This window comes from Lineus longissimus, chromosome 8 (genome assembly GCF_910592395.1).
Source record: "Lineus longissimus chromosome 8, tnLinLong1.2, whole genome shotgun sequence".
Classification (NCBI taxonomy): Eukaryota; Metazoa; Nemertea; class Pilidiophora; order Heteronemertea; family Lineidae; genus Lineus; species Lineus longissimus.
Genome location: NC_088315.1, coordinates 5807182 through 5829461, shown reverse-complemented (window position 1 = coordinate 5829461; position 22280 = coordinate 5807182). Strand labels below are relative to the sequence as shown.

Below are 22280 nucleotides of genomic sequence, written 5' to 3'. Positions count from 1 at the left end.
GTACTGTATTTCAGTTCTGTATAGGACGGAAAAGGAATAAATTGTATATATCCTAAGATCAAGTTTGTATTATCTCATAAGGTGCTTGACTTTGTCACTGATATCACTTATCAATGTCACTGCAATGATGGAGTGGTGGACAGTATTAACCAGTATTAACCAGGCCGCTGTGGAGTAATTGGATTCTTACAATAGCAGTTTTTGTGAGGTAGAACTGTCGAGTACAAACACAGCTGAACTGCATGATGACTCTTTCAAATGGAGGCAACAAATGACATTGAAAAATCCTCATTCAATTTGCCAACCTACTCAAACATCTTATCATGTAACATCAGCTCTTGAGTGGGTTTTTTTGTACAATTAGCAATTATCTGTACATGAATTGGACACGATGAGATGGCGTGTGGTAAGAATAGGAAATGACACACTGCATGTACATGAAGCATGCCACTTTCATTCATGCATCTGTGTACATTCTGGTAAATGGCACCGACAACTCTCGTCAAGATAGATTGAAATTGGTGCCGGGTGGGTTGTTACTTGAACGAGATAAAACCCATTCTTTTCAAGTGTTGACAACACACACCATTTGAACACATCACAAAGAGCCACACAGCCCTTGTAATTTAATGAACAATGACTTCCCATCCATAATGCTGTAAAATTAAATTGTCTCCCTTAATTAATTCCTCTCAAAAGACATCTCAACTTCAATATATTTTGTTGGCAAGCTGCCGCCTAGGATGTTCTGTAACATGTATTTGTCAGAGTAGTGACTTGCCTTGCCAGGGGAGCCGAGAAAGTTGCAATAGTTTTGGAGCCCTTGTGACAGAGCAGGATCAAACTGAGTCTCTGTGATCAAGTGCTGTAGCCATTATTGCTTTAAATTGTTTCTTCCTCTGCACAACAGGTGATGCTCAAACATCCACAGAACTTCGTCATTTCTTTTGCTTATTTGTCTTGTTTGAAACCATCACCTCTAGAGCCCACCGCAGCTCCCCTTTGAATTAGACATAATATCGGATTATCACCACTCACCTCCTGGCAAGAACTCCATAATCAAATATAGACTCGATGCATCTTGAAATGAGTAGAACATTTTCACCACCCACATGTGATCCGCTTCAACAAGGATGTCACGCTCAGCTCGCACATGGGCTACCTGCAAGTCAAGGGTCAGGTGATTAGGCCAATTTAAGGAAGATGTATTCTGAAACGACAAAGAACTACACGACGGCAGTGTTTATTACTGGGTTTGTTTACTGTTTTCCCTCTTTTAGATAGACCCTGCTGGGCACTGAAGCTGCAAAAACAGACAGCCACTTCATCCGAAATGACCCAGTGCCACATACATCACTTAAAACCGACATGGTTCTAACATTTCTGGATTATGCTGTCCCTGACTGGAAAAACGATGAGGTACTATTTTTCTTTCGTCACTTTCTCTCATGATCATCATACCTGTTCTTTTTCTAACATATCACATTTTCTTAATATTTTCATAGCATATATATGTCCTGTGTCTTTTTTCTGCACCAACCGGACCTGAAATGGCAAAGGAAAGGATTCAGAAATGCAGGAAATACTTTTTAAAATGAAGTTACCATCAGAGACTATCAAAATGCAATTTAGCTGAGCTGGCATTGGCAAACAAAGCTGTTCATTGAGCTGGATAAAGTTATTGCCCGTTCTTTTTGAGCATCACTCTTCGGGCCAGAAAGAAACATATACGCATCGTAGATGTACATGCGAGTGTACATGCGCACAGTCACTCACCTCCCCAAAAGCACCTCTACCAATGACCTTCAAAGGTTCAAAGTCCTGAACGCCTAGCCGCGACCGCTTTAGCCGTAAGAATTCTGTCTCTTTTGTAGCATGTTGCTGTCTTCTCTCACTTTTCTGGAATTAGATCAAAGTGAGCAATAAGGAAGCGTTTTGCAACAGGTTGAAATGGGGAGGGTATTCGAGTATACAATTGCAGGTTACAGCCATTATGTAAAAACACTCGCTTTGTATGCACAACGATATCCCAAACGGTTAATTCTCAGTACCAACGCTAGTAAAATACGGTCTCGCCATGTTGATTTTCACCATGACTACCAAAGCGTGCACTCTTTAAAGGTTTATTCTAAGAGCAAATCAATGTTGTTGCATCAAGACACAAAGTGCAAATGCATTACTTTTTAGAAACATGTTTTCATTAAGCAAAGAATGACAGTGCGACAGAAAATGTCACAAGAAGTGCCAGGTCATGGTACCAAATCGTTTCAGTGACACAATTTCGGCATTCCACAGTTTCCATACAATCGCACTTACTTGTTCATCTGAGAGTCCCTCTTCTTCCATTGACTGTTCCAGGCGTCGATATCTGAAAATACAAGATATCGGAGACATTATAGTGGAGTGGAATTTTAAAGACTCAAATCTAATAAATAACATGACAAAGTTTCTCAGTCTGTCCTGGCCTGATCATGATATCAAAGGTCATCACTCAATCCATGACAGAGTGAGCAGAGAACACTATAAGGCTGCTCTTTGCTCTTGGATGTCCCCCTACCAACACTGGAATGACCAGGCCAACTGCTGCAGGACAGCAACTGGCCATGGGGCAAAGTGGCCCCACACCCCAGCTGCATGCCTGACACTAAAGGTCACTCAATATCGGAGATATGGGATAGAACAGTATCAGGCCGAACTCATCAGATGTGCCCTCCACTGACAATGACGGTATCAATCAATTTATCGACCTATACCTCATCAATATCCAATCAATGCCTTCATGATTTAGTCAGGCAAGTAAACCTGGGTGTGATTATGGCCGTGGGATGAGAAATGAAATACTTTGGATTAACAACTGAATGAGCCTTTGCACGAATATAATTATGTGGCGAGGCGATTCAAGGTCACGTCCTTCGTCTCGAATGACTAGATGTTGGGGACGATGTTGTTGAGGAAAGACATTCTACTGCAGTGCTGGCAACCTGGGTCTCTCACCAGATAAATGGATTATTTGACATGCTGGGAGACAGTTAGCACACAGGGTTTGATATCTTCGATATCCAACTAGCATGATAGTCAATAAACAATATACCCAAAGGCTATTTATGGATTTCTGAAAGCCAATCTCAGGGTTAGTTCATGTGGCCTCTCAATTAAAAACTGCCGAATTTTGCATTCCATGATTGATACCGTGATCCCATCAGATCCCGTGATATGGGTGTCACCACCAAACTGCACTGACTTTACAACTATTAGAGAAATATTTGTTTTTGGCTATGACAAGTATGAGGGAAGAACGCAAACACATTAAGCTGATTGCAATGGCTGGTTCAGTAATCTAGGTAATTACTGGGCCCCGCTAATGGCACTTACAGGCAAAGACATGTCGTGGTTCTAGTTGTTATTGTGAGGGAATGCTCCCTTGACAGAGATGACAACTAAGTATTTCCTTCCCTTCCCTGCCTTCTGCTTTGCTCACATGAAATGGTGCTGTGTGTTATTACCTCGGTATTTCTCTAGGTCAAGCATTTCAAGCACTCAGCAATAGCAATCATGGCCATCAGAAAAAAGATGTTCAGACCCAACTATTGCAATGGTTGGCTGCTTTTGGATAACCTGGTCAGTCTTTAATTTAAAGAGATCATCATGGGTTCAGTACATGTCCACTTGTTCGACACAAACAATTTATAGACTAAAGTTCACTTGATCCTCTGCCATATTTTCTGAACAATCAATGTGTGCCTATCGAGAGAAAAACAAGACCATACAGCAATTCATTTGAAATGACATGACGTCCCTATTAAAGCCAATGCCCCTTTTCAACTACCCTAGATGCTTTGACGATAGATTTTCCTAATGGTACCAGCTGCTAGGCCAATATGTGGCTCAAGAATGCTTGGACCTCAGTTTGCCTGATCAATTTACTGGACATTAGGACTGCGGCACATGTAACGTGCTGCAAGTATCAGGCCATTGATAATGATAGTGCAGCTCAATCTACCATTTGCCGAAGCTCTGGAGTCAGTCAAAATCTGCATTTTGCAGATGGTTGTAAAAAAATTTTCTGCAGGTTGTACAAGCTCTTTCACAGTAGCTTGACTGGCCATTCACAAAGTTAAATTTTCAACAAGGATGACTTTGGTGTACATGTACATGTTGTCTACAGATCACTGGTATCCATGTTTGTATGTTGCAGAATCCCAAATGGGTGATATCACTCAGATATTGAGACCACAAATTGTGCTCCAGAGTATATCTACTGACGCTTCCAACGCTACCAGTCTGTACGGCAATAAAAATATTCCCTTGCGTACCAAGCATATCCATCAGTTTAGTGGTCTTTGTTTGCGTGTTTGATTTGACATGAATAATGCAAAGCAATTAAACATAAATTTGCCACATCAAAACAATTATGTGTTGATGCACTGATAGTATCGAACTATTAAAGAATTACTCATATGAACTGACCTCTTTTGGCCCGGCAGATCACTAGGGAGATCTGTTCAGTGATAATTACTGTATCGAAGCTTTGATATAAGTTCTGCATGATTGGGGATCTAATTAGCAAATCATGAAAATTTTAGGTTACAACATCAATTATGAATGCTGATTCAGATATCCAAAAGTGCTAATACCAACATTTTCCCATTTTTAAACAATCCTGTCTTGAGAAGTCACGCTCATAGCTGGAACTTGTAAGCCATTTTCGTACAAAAAACCCAACATACATGTACGTAGGCCTACCTCATACCAAACTAGCACTTCTCTCTTCACACGATAACTATGGTAACATAGAGGCTCAGAGATGCCAGGATGACTGCTGTCTTATCGGTCTAATGCCAGGATTCAGACTTGTTCAGAAGAGATCAATCAGAGAGATTAGAGCAAACATGGAACTGTACCGATAGCAGATCTAATTTCAATGATGAGTTTCTATCAGGAGTGATAGGACTCAAATAGGAGGGTAATTTTTTTATTCTTAAGTGGGGCCAACTTGGGTCAGTGCATCTTAAGATGCCTAGAAGTCACTGTTCCGCAGCAGGGACTTGCTAAACGCTCTATTTAGTGGTATTTGGTTGGAAAAAAAACATAAACGTGTATTACATGTCATTTAACAACTCAAATGTAGATGTTATCTAGTTGTTATTACACAGCAGTGATTTACCACTTATCTTTAATAGGGGAACGTGCCAAATAGTATTGTTAAAACCTGGTACTGCTCTCAACAGGTATATTTTTACTGATAAAAGCTTATTTCTTCCCTTCCTATGAATAATTTTGTAATGTCTTTGCATAAAACAAGAACCCCTCTGCAGGAATAGTTGGAGTTGGTTGAAACATTGGCCGACTTTTCCACAAAATCCTGTCGCAAGCATGATACTGCATGGTAATTTTCCACTTGGTCTAATTTGCCTGAAAGGCATCATGCCCGGACTAAATTCCAATAGATTATAATCTTTACATAGAAGTGGAGACTGGTGAGAGAGGCATAACAGAGATCATTTGATGGGATATAGTCACCATCAAGGGACATGGGTGGGTGTTTGTGAAAAACCATGACTTAGAACCAAGCTGAGGAAGGAAACCTGTGTATGGTCAAGACAGGGAGGAATTCATGCCACATGGTACTCACACTTTGATTGAAGTGTATTTTTATAGGAATGATACAAATACTTGTTGTGGGAGGATACATATTCCGGAAGACAAAGCTGTTGTCCGAGGCTTTCAACAGACTTTAAACCATGGTCTGACCAATAGGTAACACAAGAGTGTCAGTCATTCTCGTAAAACTTCCAATGGGTTAACAGTACTTCTGCAGATCTTGGCTCTTCTTTTCAACTCCGAATACAACAAGAGGTATACCAGTACCACATTGATCTGTTCATGAATAAATCATCTTCTTAGAACTGCCTAATGCATGATGTATCTTGCTGGAAACCGCTGGAAGACCAATACTCAGGAGCTCACGGCCCTGTCAGCAAATGGCAGTTCAAGTTGTGAGACACTAATTCAGAAACATACAGACTAAGTATTGCAATGAGGAGAGAAATTTCTATCTGAAAAACATGTGATATCTGCCAGTACTAAAGCAGAATTTTCCAGCATCTGTTGCATCAAACCAGTGACGACTCATAAATCAGTCATTGCAATCAACCTAATCGCTATTGGAACAGGCCATGTGCTGATAATACAATTACGGATGGGAAGGGAAAACAAATAGTAACAATAAATGTTGGGAAATCATCCAGTTAACAGATTGATATGCAACATATTGGTTTTGCTTTTTTGATTTAGAGCGAACCCACATGTTGCACGCCTACACAGTTGTCACTGGAAGGATACGCCAAAAATCAGGTTAAGCTCCTCAGTTGTCAATGTATGATACAATATTCAATCGCGTTGATGAGGTAACTAGAATATATTCCCTGCAAGCTGATAGTACATTTGTGGTCATATGCCTTAAAGTTTACGCAACCCTTCCTGGTCAATATGTTTTAGCAATTCAAATTCACCACACCACCACCCCTGCACCTGAGCACGGCCAGCATGCCACTGTCAACGACGCTGGAGTATAACAGATTCCATTACCTCAAATTATCATGCGCCAAGCAGAAGTACGACAAAGCTGATAAATTATGGATTATATCTCTAACAATCTTCAGCCATTTTTTAGACTGCCAATTGAGATGACAAACTGCATCTGTAATCTTCTTACGCTTGTCTCTGGAGGCCAACTATTAGTACTGGCATGACAAACTACACCTGTATACTTCCCAAGCCCAAAAGGTTTTGTTCTGGTGGCCGATTGCTTGGAATGACAAACTGCCTCGTAGTCGTCCCAGGCTATATAGGTTATTTTCTGGTGGCTGATTGAAGTTGGAACCCCAAACTTCACCTGTAATCCTCTGAGGCCCCTTTATCCTCTCCTCTGGTGGCAGATTATCGCAAACTGCAACTGTAATTTTCCATGTCCAATAAACATCATTTTTCTGCTGGATGACTCTACCTGGAATCTTCCTATTTTCTTGTCTGGTCAATGGTGACTGACTGCAGATTGAAAGAAAAGCTGTAACTGCTTGTCTTTCAACATTCTTTTGTAACCATGAAAACAGTCACATTCTCTTTCTCACGGTCACTGTATAAAACATTTTTCATCAAAAATAACACAAGGCTATAAAAGTGGTGAGCCTTGATCACAAACCCCAAGAAGTGTTCCCTTCTTACTTTGCCCTACAGGCTTGTCAGTGAGAGAGCAATCTGCAACATGTGACAACTGTGAAGGGGAAGACAAACACTTCAATTCAAGATGGTATGGAAGAGATCTTTCATTGCTCATATACTATATGGCAGCAGGAGATATCTCATACATTTGTAGCTGGTGAGAGAGCATCAGACATAAGAGTGTGTCTCCTCTTTTCCTCCCATGAACAAGATGGACGCAGAACCTTTACTATAAACCGAGATAAATTCCCTGTGGTTTATTCATTATTCATCAGTCTTTGAGATAAAATAACAAGAAGGATCATCGGACGATAAGGGTGGTCTTTGCAAAACCAAACATACTTGTTTTTTTGTCAATGTTGTGCAGGTTTTCTCATCATATTTCATGAATACTCCAGTATCATGATAGTCAGAATGGGTTAAATCAGTCGGATAACATGATAAAGTAGAATGGACCAGGCTGTATAACACACCAGAGAGGTGTAAAGCAAGAGAGCTGAGACCAACTGACATGGCCATTCCTGTGGTTATGAACATGATAGACATGTGGGGCTTTCGGTTCAATGTAATTACCACTGCCGCTTTTAGTACAGCAACCATGTTGCAGAGTTGCTCCGGGGACCAGGTATCTCTACCTGAATTAACTCCATCGTGTCTAAAAGGATTGACAAAGAGAAAGGGCTCGACTTCTTACTCTGAACTTCTGCAATAGAGACAACATACATGTATTGGAAAAGTATTTGGCTATTTCATCTAACAAGCCGCTCCAGACCTTGGGCTGCTCAGTTTTGCAACAGACCATGAAATTGCTAGTGCACATTGGCTATTTGTCCAAGGCAGTTTAGTTCTCAACTTAAACCACCACTGACCGTACTTAGTCATGAGTATAAGTATAGTTCTCATTGAACTAACTCAAGACGATTCCAAACCCTTCATTTCAAATTACACTACAGCCCTAATTTCAAGGCCTTTCATTTTACCATTCCACCATCTAGCAATTTCCGCTTCGTTTCAACAGCACACTGATCACTGTCCTTGAAATTTGTATAGATGTGGTTTAGTTCTAAGCCAAAGCCTCCTCTGATCATACACAGGTTATTTGAGTTGGCAAACAGTACTCTGGGAGCCGATATTTGTTCAATGTCTTTTCCCAAGTTGCCGTCTGTATCGGCGCAAACTTAATATCTCCATCATTGCTCAAGTGGAAAGTGTATTCATTATCAGTTTAATGGGTATTGATGTCGGTTGGAGCATCATGGTTGATGAGCAATATGTTGCTTTTTATTTTGATATCGCATGTGTTGAGCTTACTCCAGGCAATAAACGTGGGCAAAAGTGTAGCCCAAATCATACTGTTCTGAGCCTGTGACAGTACAATGCTCCTTATAACATACTCTTAATGTTCTAGTACACTCACTCAACTTTTTATAAGATATAGTTTATAGTTGCCCCTGAATTCTCCTAATGACACTATACTCAACTGGTGATGAACCAACACCGTGTCTTGTCTTCATCTTTTATCAAGTACGTAGCTAAGTACATGCTGCCAAGGCTCAGGAACACGCCAATTCTGATCAACGACCAATCTCTGAGCCTAACACGCCCGTGTCATTTCATCCTGTCATCACTTCAATATTCCTTGATTGGATTAATAAAGAGAATAAAACACCAACATATGCCCTCTCACGCCCGCCCGAGAAATCTTAATTATGATGTTTTGATTCATAACACTCGGCCGCTTTGCCCCATGGTAATCAGTCAACGTGTTTGGAATGCCAATGTTCTGTAGCGTCGCTATCCTTGGCGAGCCGAACATTGTATCTTGTGGTTCATTTAGGAGATAGCGGATGGCTTGCCGTGTTCCTGGGAGATATTGGTTCGGAAAGGTTGAGGTGAACGTCAGGATGGGGAGATGAATGAACACATACTCGATTGATGTTGAGTTCATGTCAAATATTACCCAGTGTGCTCATCTAGGCTGAAAATCCTCCATGTAAAGCAACGATCACTCTGCAGGACAAATCTGATGTCCTTACTTTCATAAGACACAACATGTGCCACAATGCCCACCAGACTGACTTTGATGGCCTTCTTTGAGTGCTTTCTGTTCAATATGGTCAGTTATGTCTGCAGCACACTGCAGTTAGCCAGGCTACCTTTATGACTGCTGGCTGCTGATTATATATTTTGCGTGCCAAGATCAATACTGTTGGCTTGAGCTCCAAGTGAATGAGATGCCAGGAATAGAAGTACATGTACTATGCCAGCTTTATGATTACTTTGATGGCAGAACCTTGAGTGTGAGAGATAGAACTGGCCTGGAGGCAATGGAATGTGGACTTGAAGACGAAGACGGAGAGTTGGAGACAATCCAGGACTAACAAAGAACTCGTCCACAAAGAATCCAAATTTCCAAACAGAGTTTGTCACACAACATATGTGTATTTTCTTGCAGTCGAGTTCCTACCTAATTCTAGCTATTATGAAGCTAAGAAGTAAATTACAGCAATGGATGAGGAGGCACGTACTCTTCCCAAATGCATTCTACCTTCAATTAATGAAACATAATGCAATTGAAAAAGAATTTCAGAATTTAATGTGCTGGTTTATATCGGAGGTCAAGTAGTAGTAACATAAACACGATTATAATGGGCTAATAATCAAACCCCATGGCCTGGAACATGTCATGGCGTCCCCACTGGGACAGTCTCGACTCTCATTTATTTTGTGACACTTTCTGCCAAGGTTCAATACTTTCACCACAGGCAAAAGTATATTAAGTTTGGATGCATATCCGCACATGAGAACTAGATTCTGAGAGAGAAAGACCCAAAGTTAGGCATCCACAGTAGCGATTATTCTAGACTGCAAGGGTCACTGCCACCCTTCCATAGACTTACTACACAACATTTCAAAACCTTGCATACCAAATTAATTATCTTAGTATCTTTAGAAATCTGCTGACAAATCAAACAACTGCTCCAAAACTTCCTTCACTTCAGGGAAGATGTGTGATTTTATCACGACAACCATGAGATAAGCCAACAGGCATTCCTTTCACAACAAAGTTGACAAAGGAAAACATTCCACAATGAGCCCATGTCCTGAGGCATGGGACAACTTCCATCATGAGGGCATGTCCCAGTGTTAAATTCTGTTGTGATAGGAACATGAAAAATATTTCAACATGTTCCAGGTCTTCCCAACCCTGGTATGTCACCAACACCAAAGGGGTTGATGGAGTCTTGCTTGTAAAAGAAACATATTCTTCTCTGTTTATGATAGTAACCTTTGACAATTTGGCTGCAAGGAAAAAGGTCTCCATCGGCAATGAGAACAATGAGATTTCCCAGAGTTCTTCTCTTGTGTCATTGGTGAAAGAGATCAGGTTGGGTACAGAGGAGGATAGCATGATATGGCATCTGTGCCTGACTGTAGTATCAAATCCATCTACTTTTGATCAGAAAACATGAACTGGAACTTTATAGGACTAGGAGGCAGTGCAAGTATCTGATTTCTTCCGTACAAACAATTTTATGTTTTATTAACCAAAGCTCATCATCCTGGTCAGTGGTACCTTGGGGCACACGACTAAGGAAATCTGGGTGTATTATTGGTGCTCAATGCAGCCAATTCAAGAAAAGATGTAGGGGCCTACAAACCTGTTTTCCCTATCCTGGTGCTGCGCCAAGAGGTTGGTGTAGTAATTCTCCAAGGTGACTTTGGCTTTAGTCACCTTGTCCTCAGTGTGACTGCTGACATGGACTTGTTCACCAACAGTAGCCATCTTGGGTCGGCGAATCTGCAAAGACAAAGACGAAGCAATGGTAAATTTTCGCAATAAAAAATCAAATTCTGACACTCGCTTCTTAAGGACTGGGGGTAAGCACAGGGGGGCAGCTCCATTTGTCACAAGATGGACACCGATTCACACTGTTGCTGGAGGTCGTGGAATGGTGACAGAATGGATGGAATATATGTAAGATATCTAAGATCAAATAGTATTGGCATCTTTGATGGCAACTCACCCGACAACACATTTCCTAGTGTGTTCCAATTATGTAACATGCAATCAATCGTCTCATTTAGCCCTAGGCTATAGCGAGTTGAGCAGGAACCTGTCCACAGCTCAGCAATTCAAATTACCTGGTCCTTGTCCGAGCAGGCGGCACTGCCATTGTTCGTCACCTCTAAATGTTGTTTCGATTTGAAGATTGTTCTGAGTATGGAAGACATTGCCCATGTACTGAGCAAGACAAGAAAGTATCCAAATCAAAGGCATGAAGTCAATGATAGCACCATGGAGAGCTCTACAAGTTGGCACCAGATCAATGGGTCGAATGCCAGCATTCAGTGATAGGTAAGACAGAGAAACAGCAGGTCACTTCATCAGCACCAGTCACAACAATGTGTACAGTGTCTCAAATTTAGTCCAAAACTGCAGTTAGTACCACAACATTAGCAGAACTTGCCACTGATAATCGCACCACCAGAGTACCAGGGAAGATGGTCACAGCATCAGAGACAACTCCAAAACAAACCAAACAATATGCTATATGTAATCCTAAAGAAATTTTCTGAGAATCCTGTCATGAAGTCCTTCTGTCTTGTAATGTATGTGGAAACGAGGAAGAAGCATAGAGGACTTTGGCCTGATTCTAGGATAAAGATGAAAATAGTTTTGAGTAAAATCCACATGCCCTGGAAAACACTTGATGAAAATGTGAAGTACTGAAGTGTGATTTTGATCATTAAAACGAGTTGAATTGAATGGAATTTTACAATTCATCAGATTTCAAACAGGAAATTTATGAGGGCCAGACATGGAAACAAATTACAATGCAGGACACTCTGAGATGGAATTCACAGCAAATTAATTTCCTTGTACGAATACGAAATACACTTTTCCGAATCAATTCATCCTTTTCGTACACTTTTGAAGTAACCAAACTGGATCATAAAAAGAGAAAATATTCCGACTGTATCAAGTACTCTTGGACTCGAGACACATTACTATCTACATGTTTTACCAAGAGCAGACAACATTGATTGAAATCTCAGCGATCCACACTCTAGAGTGGAAACACCAGACCGAAAAAACTAAAACAAAAACGTTTTATGAAACAATATGGCGGATCGAGGACCGCACAATGCATCCCATTCCAAGTCTTATCAAGTAAAGTCCACAGTGTTCACCTGATGTGAGGACAACTTCTTGATAGTTTATCACGGACCCATATTTATCAAGTGTTGGATTGTATATTATTAACAGAGATAGAAAAACCCATGACAAGTCTTGATAAAACCACCTGAAGGCCTACATCTGATCTATGTGTCATCACAGAATCAATACTGTTTTTATTTTGCACTCGATTCGCATACTTTTAGTCTAATTGTACTGATAAAACAGTCAATATTGAAGACAAACAATGGGTCAAATTGAATTGACGTAAACTTCCACCAATGTCCCAAAAGAAGACGTCCTTCCCAGCTCCACCCACTTTTTGATACTCCGCCCTCGGCCTGAAGTCTCAAACCATGGTTGAACTATTGCCAAAGTGGGCAGCACACCAGAGGATCTGTTTTCCAAAATGATAAAATTGATGAGAAATGATTTGACCCACAGTCTTGAATCTAGGGCTACACATAACACTCCTCCACTGAAGAGAAATCATGATTGATAGGCCTAGACCTGACATTTTGAAACACAGGTCTACTGGAACTATATCTGACCAAATAATGACCTTGATCCGACCTACACACACAAATGTTCTAAATACAAACATCAAGGTCATTAGAGCAAAAAGGTCACCGTCCCCAGGAGACTTTGACTCAAACGTCTTAATTTGAATCATTGGTGACAGATTTGACCAAAAATAGACAAATTGTAAGACAGACCTTGGTGCACTTCGAGACACCAAGTCCAGATACATGAAGTGGAACAAGACTAATCAATGTTTATCATGAAGAATTCATTGATTTCATTCAAATTTCTCAAGAACTAGAGTTTCAAGTGTGGGTGGAGCTGCTACATTTTACATTGTAGATCAGGTCATGACGACATGTTAGTACCTGTCACCTCGTGGGGCATACACTGCATGAGTCGTCGTGTCCTACAGCTTTTGCTGACATGATTAGGGAGTCATTTTGGCTATCAAAAATAACATTAGAATACCGATTGGACAATGCATAACCCTAAAAAATGAAATCAGTAAATATTGGCCCAAACAAGTTCACGAGTCAATGAAAGTCCTACATTTAAACCTGAACCGTTTATACACAAACAAAATGGGCTGTTCAAGTTAGTGCCAGGTACGCCATTTAGATTTTTATTCTTTAATACAGGACGGAATAAAAATATGACAAATCTGTTCAAACATAATTGATAGGCCAACATGTGTGTTATCGATTTTCAAATCTTTGAAAATATAATTTTTTTCATAATCAGTCCGCTGCACAGATCGTGTAAAAACGTCTCTTTTTTACATCTCATTCAGAGAATGTGAAAAGCCAGGAATTTTAGTTCCTTGCAAGTTATGCTAGTTCGTCCAGAAATACAATGCTGGGTTCTCCCCGGAATGAACCCAGGCCCCATTACCAACAGTGTTAACCACTCTGCTAAGAGGCTCCTCCTAATGGCAAGCATCAAATCGAACTATACAGGGATGCCTGGTCATAATGTAAAAAGGATGCAGCTATGCACTTGAAGGCAATGTTCAACTTTTTGATCCAGGGGGAAGGGGAATAGGCTCCCTGTGGGTGGGAAGAACACCCAAATCTTCAAGTACAACCTGTTTTAGGAGACGCGCCACCTCGTGTCAGAAAATTTCCATATTTTGGGCTCTACTTGTTCTTAAAAACTTACCTAAGACTGTATTTAACTCAGCGAGCAGGAGAATGTGTCACCAACATTTCTGTCACAACATAGACATCAGGACACTTCCGCAACACACCACTAACCTTCTGGTGTAGGGAACAATTCATGCATTCGATAGGCTTAGAATAGAGAGTGCATGGCGGGGCCAGTAAATCAAAATCACCAGATATGCAAATATGTTTACCAACTCTAAATAGTTTCAAATGCAGTACATGCAGTATGCCGTTGACACCTTAGGGACATTTCACAATCCATTTTGAAAAAACTTTTTATGAGGGAAGTTGGCAATGACTTCAGATGAATACCACTATCATTCTCCATGGAGGACGTCTGCAACTATGCAGTGCACCTTATTTGAATGATTCACCTTGTCATTTACTGTTGGAACTCAGGGAAGAACTCCATATTCCGGGCAGCAAAGTTGTCAGAAAAAGACGGTGGACTGATCAATCATAGCAGTATGGCATAGTCCATAATCATGAAAGACTAGAGCCAGGGAAACCCTCATTCAATATTCCCAAGCAGACAACAGCTGTGGCTCCACTCCTGCAAACTGAATACGAGATTATGGCGACTTGTCAACTCTAATAAATCACCAAGCCGTAGTAAAGGCTAGGAAACTGTGAAATAGAGCAATTTTATAGATTCTCCACCAAGCAAATCGATATCCTAAACAATGCACATTGGACAGAAACTATTGGAAGTCATTCCTCTTGGTCTTTAGCATTGACTTTGCAGAAGTCCATGTATGTATCATTACTGACTTACTCTCTCTGTTCCCAGGACAGGCCAGCTCGGAGAGTTGCAAGGCCTGTCTGATTCCTGGCAAGCTGGGAAATGTATTCTACATGGTTGTACGGCAATTTATCAATACTCAATTGAAGTCAACAGTTTGCCATGCTGTACATATATATATGTGAAAGAGCATCAACTTCCTCAGAGTGGTCTTCTGTTGTCAATGAAGCAGCTCCAACTGCATGATTTATGAATAATCAATAATGAAATGCAATCATACCATGTATGTATGTTAATGTAGACTGCTTTAATACACAATGGTTTAGAACCATATAATAGGAGCAGCACAGTACATGTAAAACCCCCTCCCTGACACCCTTAAACAAACAACTCAGTATCCCGAAGACAGTGTACATTGTACCCTTGTAAAGATCACAAATCAGAGTTCAACTGATCAGCATGTCAGGCATGGGAGCGTCACCATTTTCCATCGTAAGGGCTGCAGATGAAACAGATGAAGCAGGAACGTCTTTCTCAGCTGTGAAACTGACCGATGTCCGACATCCCATCTACGTGAGCACAATGCTCGAGACGGCCACTATGTGGGGTTCCACCATATGTACCATCTTGGGGACGAGGGAGTGACAACATGAACTGTTCTTGGAGGTGTTCAGAGTGGGAGGTTTGATGAATGACATCCTTGTGTCCTTCATTTGAACAGGTGTCCACCATGCGATGTCCTATACTACATTGTCCACTAGATCAGATACCTCAAATTTTAATGGTAGGCTACTTGCTTTTCAACTACATGTGTCAAGATTCTACAGTCATGCAAAATAGAATTTAATGGCCCATATAATACAACCTACCTTCAGTTGTTTGATAGCATGTGCCTGACCCATCCATTCGTTTCAGTTTTCATCATATATGGAAGACTAGGAAATCCACAGAATAATCCACAATCCTCTGAGAATTTTGAACTCATCACTAGAATAAACACCCGACTAGATATTACATTGAATAACACCGATGAGCAGTATGTCTAATGTATGCTTATCTACCTCATACCCGTCATCAATGAATGGGCGTTAGGCCACATGACAGTTGTGTTTATAATCTTTATAATCTTCTTTTTTTGTACAAGTACATGTAATCATGTGACTATAATCAAATGCCTTATCCATCCAAGTATATTTTGTAGGTCGTTTGAAGTTTCAATCCAACAACTGTATACTATTTCAAATGCAAAGGTCATGTCAGGCACTTCAGCAGGTTCTTATCGGAGAATAATCTGGGACAGCACTCGGTCTGAATCAATGACAACAACGGTACCTTATACATGTAAGCTGAAGATTCATTGAATTCAAAGTTGTTGATTGTGCATCACTCATGCGTGCATACAGCTCCGGTGTTCACATAGCCAATCGCCCCACAGACTGCAAGCCACATTACAAGGTGACAGAATGTATCGATATGGATAAAACTAATGGAGTGGGCAGATACTGAAGAGTTCGACCACAGAAAAGTTCTTCATAAAGGGCAACCTGACACCCAGTACAAATAATATAGAGCTCTAATATCCTGAAGAATATTGACAGATTTTCACATATTGATAAAATTGATCTCAGAAAAGACCACAAACCAGTCAGTGCATACACATCAGCGTGTAAGCTTCTAATAGCAAAGCCCGTCTAGGATCCAAGTGAAGTGCAAAGCCTTCATGTCCGCCTCAGAACGACTGATTGTCCATCATTCACCATCAACCACTCTCCTGCTGGCCAATATGAACACACTCCAGCTGCCAGTGAGTAAATGCGAAGCCTTTTAATATAAAGCCAACCCAAGACCCGCCCTAACAACGCCGGACACTGACGTACAGAACCACGATATTGATAAACACACAGTCCAATGAATTGATCAGTCAATGTATTGTAACAGGTGGCATGGCAATAAACTTTGTCGGAAAATCAAGTCAATATAGAATTAGCGATATAGAATTCAGCCATTGACACCAGATAAGAGGAATCTCGCATATCCGCATCGATTAAAATGAAGACACTCGGACCAAAATATGACAATCCTTGCCACGTGACATGTCTTGAAATAATAACAATGAATGAAAAACCGCTATGCCTTACTGGCCTTTTCTAAAACCTGGGGACAGAATCATAAATTCTCCTCAAAATCAAAAAGAATATATACTGAATCAGTGAATGAAATGCCGTGCTCCATCGGATATCAAAATAAACCACAGCAACCTGCTAGCCAACAATCGTTATTGTAGCATACCCCATATCAATATGAACAGCACTTTATTTTAATAGTCTGTGATATTTTATCACAACCATGGCAATCTTGCTCCGATTGGTGCACATGAAATATGGATAAATAATGGAGGTTAATTATTTAGCTTGTTGACATGGCTAACTGTGGACTCTTCATTTATGAATCGCATTGGATTGATCAGCTGATTTCAGATATGTACAGCTTTGTCCTATCATTATCGTAAGGGCCGCCACCCTGACTCATTCTACATAGTATACTTGCCTAGTGACATGAAGTGCAGTAAAACCTCCCTCAATTGACAGCTCCATGTTGATTGTAGCAGGGCACAACGCCAGACCATAGCGTTGTCTATCTACATTGTAAATTGAACATGTGCATAATATCAAAGTAACATTACTTCAAAGTAATGTGCTTTAAAATAATATCCAGCTTGACTATTCAGAACTGATCTTAGATTGATGAAACAAGAGTATATTCACTTACTGTACATCTATAACAGCAGCAGGAAAGTGACATCCCCGATGCACTTCAAAAAACGCTATTCTTAATTTCCCAATCACATATTCCAAATCTTCCAATGTGCACGTAAACCGAAGCACCGTATTATCACTCATTGAATAGTCGAATTATATCAAGCAATGGAGCGATTCTGCCCGAGGCAATGCTGAGCCCCAGACCTGCCATATGAATATCTGCATAGTAACGAATAAATTGTAACATGCATCTCAAATGTTTACAGGCCCATACAAACTACATGTGTGTTCATTTAATTCATGAATGAATAATAACCAGGGCTGGTTAGTGTTAAAATTGAACGATAGATATGACTTAAAGTTTCGAGAATTGCTGATTACGCAGGCGGAATCTAGGCAATATCAAATAAGATGTGAAAATTGCAAGACATCCAAAATGATCAAATATACTTGGGGGGGGGGGGGGGCGCTAGTGTGATCCGAATAGTGATAGAGATTAATAAACCACAAAGGGTTAAAAGTGTTAGCTGTTTTGTATGTACATGTACAAATGTAGGAGAATTAGTACATCAGATTGTCTAATTCCATGCATGAAATGCACTTGACTGAGATAAACAACAAAGGCACTTGCTTTGCAGAAATATCTGACTTAAAGGTGGCAGCACCATACAGCACTGTACTTGGGAAGCAAACCCATATTTGTTCCTTCCTTGGATGGGAGATTAAGCCCAAGAGCTCATTGAATAAAGAACTGAACATTTTTGGCCGACTATATCGTGTATGCCCCCAAACTCAAATGACTTTACGAATCTGGACACTGAGAACAGGTACCAAGGGCCAGATTGGTCCTTTCCGATTCACCATCTCTTGTCATTAACCATTTCCAAGACCAATTAACAACCACCTCTGCCACGTCATTTGTCCACCGAACGGTCAATTTCTCACAGATTTTTCTCACATTCACAACCTGTCAACACCAAACTTCATTTGATGTTACAATTGAAATATATGTTCTTTATTTCGATTCATGTCAGTATATCACATTCTTGACATAAATCAGACAAACGAACTGTCAAGATGTGGTCATTTCCGATCTTATGATGAAAGGCTCTCCGGTTGTCAATCAGAACAGCCAATTCAAAGAGAGCAGCCAGGTTACAGGTCATTACTCAGCCTAGCCTAGCCTGTGTGGTCGCATATCAGCTGGTCTCTTGTTCATGGTTTCGGTATTTGGGTTTTTTTGCTCTAAGCAGCCACCGCCGACTGGTCGCGGTACGATGTCGACTATTCAATGTCACTGTTTATGTTTCAGTGCCAAGTTGGATCGCTACATTTTCTTTGTTGATGCCTACCGCTATCATGGTAGGTACTCTGAATTACTATCATGGAATGCACGGTCGTAGTCATACCACAAAGAGTGGAACCTTCTACTTGGATTTCACTATGAATAGTATTTCCCCAAAAACAAATTCTCTAACACGTCTAACCAGGCAGGGCCAGGGGGCAGAAAGAAAAGAAACGAAGACATACCCGACGCAAAAAAAGATATTTTTATTAGATAACATTCATGAATAAATCTGAATGAAAATACGCAAATCGGGCACAGTAGGCCTACACCCAGCAGAATAGAAAGTATGGTAGGCCTATGTCATGATGTACTGTAGGCAGATCAGAGCACATTTTCCCATGATTTAGGGCCTGTCTCACATGTCTCAGATCTGAAGATGACAGACTTTGACTACTTTATACTTGACTTGGCACTTTCTGGAATTTACCATATTTTCAAGTTTCCTCATTTATTTCGGGCAAATCGGAGTGCTAAATGTGAGGCCAAAACACTGATCTTACCTTCGCCTTTTTCTTCTTTCTTCAAAATCTCTGACTTATAACAGATTCAGTGAAAACATCTGACACAAATGCTCAAAATTTCAATGTTGTGGACAACCTTTTCCATCAGCTGTTAGCACGCACTTCAAAGAAAAAGTGCACATCCGCAAGTAGAGTAATTCTGTGTTTTTCAAGTGTAATTACACCATTATGAACAACAGTTAATTAGAACATGGCTTATAGATTGAAGAAAGCGAGCTTTGGCTTATGAATTAGTTTGCAATTAGGCTGAAGATTGAGTTAGAATTTTACGCGTATTAATGTGAACCGGGAATGAGGCTCGAAGAACTAATTCTTTTCAGCATTCACGCGATTTCACGCATTCAAGGGGCCGTTTCTTTTTCATCAAATATACATTCATGAATTGATTAAAAAACCCAATGACTCTCCCACTATGATTCCTATAAACTGATATACGGTGAAATTAAAACTCACAAATAATTAAGGAGAAAAATCACTTCCGTCTGTACCGTCGCGCCCATTTCCGGGTAAACAAAATTCACAGATTTTGGCAGATTTCAGAATTTTTGTCACATATTCTTCGGATTTTGCCCAAGTCGAGCATCTAACTGAGTGTTACAGTTGCTAAGTACAGAGTTCAACAAAGATGGATTCATCTGATCCATTAGAAAATTCAAGGAAACATACTGATACTCGAATAAATGACGAAAATTGTGAATCTCCTGAACAAATGAATATGTCGGCTTCTTTTTCGTCTGCTTCTGAAGTAAATGATGATTCTATGTCCATGTCAATGACTGATGATGGGTATTCCCCAGCCAACAAAGTCCGTAAGGTTGAATACACATCAACATCTGAGACTTCACATGCAGAGGCAAGCCCATCAACATCGTCATCTCGAGAAAAAGACCGCGACGACATTGATCGGCGAACGCCAACTAAATCGGATGAAAGTCCAGAAAAAGGACATAAGTCACCCACCAAAAGTGAGAAAGGAAAGACTCGTACTCCGAGTCAGGGTCCGAGTGATGAGGCTGGTGATGGAGAGTCGCACGCAAAAAGCAGACGAGAAAAACAAGAAGAAGAGAGGAAAAAGATGCAGTAAGTTTCCAAGAGATGAGAGGGATGCAAATCTGGTGTCATTTCCCTCATAGTAATATACTCTTAAATGCCTCACAGTCAAATGAATATCTCCGGCCTGGAGCAAAGCCCTAATCTTGAAATCTCAAGTCCTCTCCTGAGACTGTCCTGAGTGGTCACTCTTTAGGAAAAATAAGTGTCCAGAGCTGTACTCCTACTAGGACTCCTAGTCATACTAGCAATTTCATATTTGAGAACCCCTGATATTTACCGTCGGACATCCAATCTTTTCAGGCTTCTGGTGTCCCACTTCTCAGAAGAACAGTTGAATCGATATGAAATGTACAGGAGAGCTGCTTTTCCAAAAGCTGCTGTTAAAAGGGTAAGAATATGCCAGAATATTTCCTTTCAGTACAATCTTTCTTTTGCCTCCTCTTGCCTTCATTTTGACTAGAAACAATAGGCCTAAACAGCGATGAAAACTGCCTTAAAAGTGATCAAACCTATAAATTTCTTGAATCTTTCAGTTGATGCAGTCTATAACTGGTTCAGCCATCTCACAGAATGTCGTCATTGCCATGTCTGGAATTGCCAAGGTCTTCGTTGGAGAAATTGTAGAAGAAGGTAAGAATGACATCGTTTTGGTCTCAAAGATCTTTGCAACTGCAATGAATTTTCTGAAAATTGACTAAGTTTAGGATTTTGTCATCATCCATGTTCAAGAATACTAAGTTTCCTACAAGATTTCTTCTTTTCAATTGGCTTCTAAAACTTATTTTTCTCTTTCTTTCTTTACCAGCTTTAGATGTCTGTTCAAAGAACAACGAGACAGGACCCCTTCGGCCAAAGCATGTACGCGAGGCAGTGCGCAAACTGAAAGCTCAGGGTGCAATCACAAACAATAAACACCAGAAGAAGTTTAGATTTTCATGATGGTTGTGACTGGAAAGCTTTTGGGTTAAATTGAAATGTTTGTGCTTTGTGCGAACACATGTTTGTGCATGTGTTGAACACAGGTTTTGGGATGTGACCAGTAGCAAGGGACTGATAGATTTGTCCAGAAAACTGTTATTCATGACCTCAGTCCTTTTATGTTAAGCTTCCTAGATTCAGGTGGAATGCAGCCCATGGTTTAAGGGTCACATCAAGTTCAGTGTTGATTGTCAGGCTGATGGGAGCACTGGCTCAATGAAAAAGGAGGCAAAGTCTGTGCTGGTTGGGGACATAAGAGTTGGCTATGTCAGACAAGTTTGAATAGTGTGTACATATGTAACTAATAAACGTCAAGTGCTTGAGAATTTGTCTTCTTTTAGTTGGTCAGTTAATATTCTGAGCTAAAGTGGTCCTGCCCTGGCATTATGGTTGTTCCTTTGTCCTCAAATCTGCTTTGGGATAAGTAGTGACTCCAAACCAGGACCAGCAAGTGGACTTTTGTGGAATATTATCTTGGTGGGAAGAGGATGCTAGGATTGTCTGCTAGTGCTGAAGATGCAATGAGCCTAGACTCTGTTCCCAAACAAGCAGGAAGAGTCCAACAGATGCCATTTGGACTCTAGGGGAACCTTGACCTGGCACCAAATACAAAGGAACCTTGCCTTTTTATGTCCTATTAAAAGGATGTTGTATTTCATTGACTAAGACGGTGGGAGTTGATGGTACTTGCGGGTGCTGTAAATTTATGCAGATGTAACATTGCCTGTTGCCTATCACATAGTTGTGACATTGTCTTTGACACTTCTCCTTTGTGTCGCATCATTTAC

The 22280-nt window shown here is 40.5% G+C and overlaps 2 protein-coding genes across 8 annotated transcripts in view; one reads left to right on the top strand and one right to left on the bottom strand.

Moving 5' to 3' along the window:
• Nucleotides 1-19722, bottom strand: part of LOC135492042 (serine/threonine-protein kinase 38-like) — a 33064-nt gene extending 13342 nt beyond the window's left edge. Inside the window, exons 1-7 of one of the 7 annotated variants that reach the window (XM_064778142.1) lie at nucleotides 12252-12374; nucleotides 11368-11879; nucleotides 10884-11023; nucleotides 2317-2368; nucleotides 1777-1899; nucleotides 1462-1545; nucleotides 1039-1162 (exon numbers count right to left, since the gene is read on the bottom strand). In XM_064778142.1, coding sequence (XP_064634212.1) covers nucleotides 1039-1162; nucleotides 1462-1545; nucleotides 1777-1899; nucleotides 2317-2368; nucleotides 10884-11023; nucleotides 11368-11457 — 613 coding nt within the window. In that variant the 5' untranslated portion in view covers nucleotides 11458-11879; nucleotides 12252-12374. The other 6 variants (XM_064778148.1, XM_064778145.1, XM_064778144.1 and 3 more) reach the window with 6 other exon arrangements.
• Nucleotides 19723-19819: 97 nt separating this feature from the next.
• On the top strand, nucleotides 19820-21818 carry LOC135492245 (transcription initiation factor TFIID subunit 11-like). Its single transcript, XM_064778579.1, has 4 exons — nucleotides 19820-20541; nucleotides 20815-20902; nucleotides 21048-21144; nucleotides 21320-21818. Exons 1-4 carry the CDS (start codon nucleotides 20087-20089, stop codon nucleotides 21451-21453), a joined length of 774 nt encoding a protein of 257 aa, XP_064634649.1. The 5' UTR covers nucleotides 19820-20086; the 3' UTR covers nucleotides 21454-21818.
• The last annotated feature ends 462 nt before the right edge of the window (nucleotides 21819-22280 follow it).

Coding starts and splice junctions, on each gene's coding strand:
- LOC135492245 (XM_064778579.1), top strand. CDS start 20,087: ATGGATTCATCTGATCCATTAGAAAATTCAAGGAAACATACTGATACT. Junction 20,542..20,814: donor GAAGAGAGGAAAAAGATGCA/GTAAGTTTCCAA, acceptor CAATCTTTTCAG/GCTTCTGGTGTCCCACTTCT. Junction 21,145..21,319: donor TGGAGAAATTGTAGAAGAAG/GTAAGAATGACA, acceptor TTTCTTTACCAG/CTTTAGATGTCTGTTCAAAG.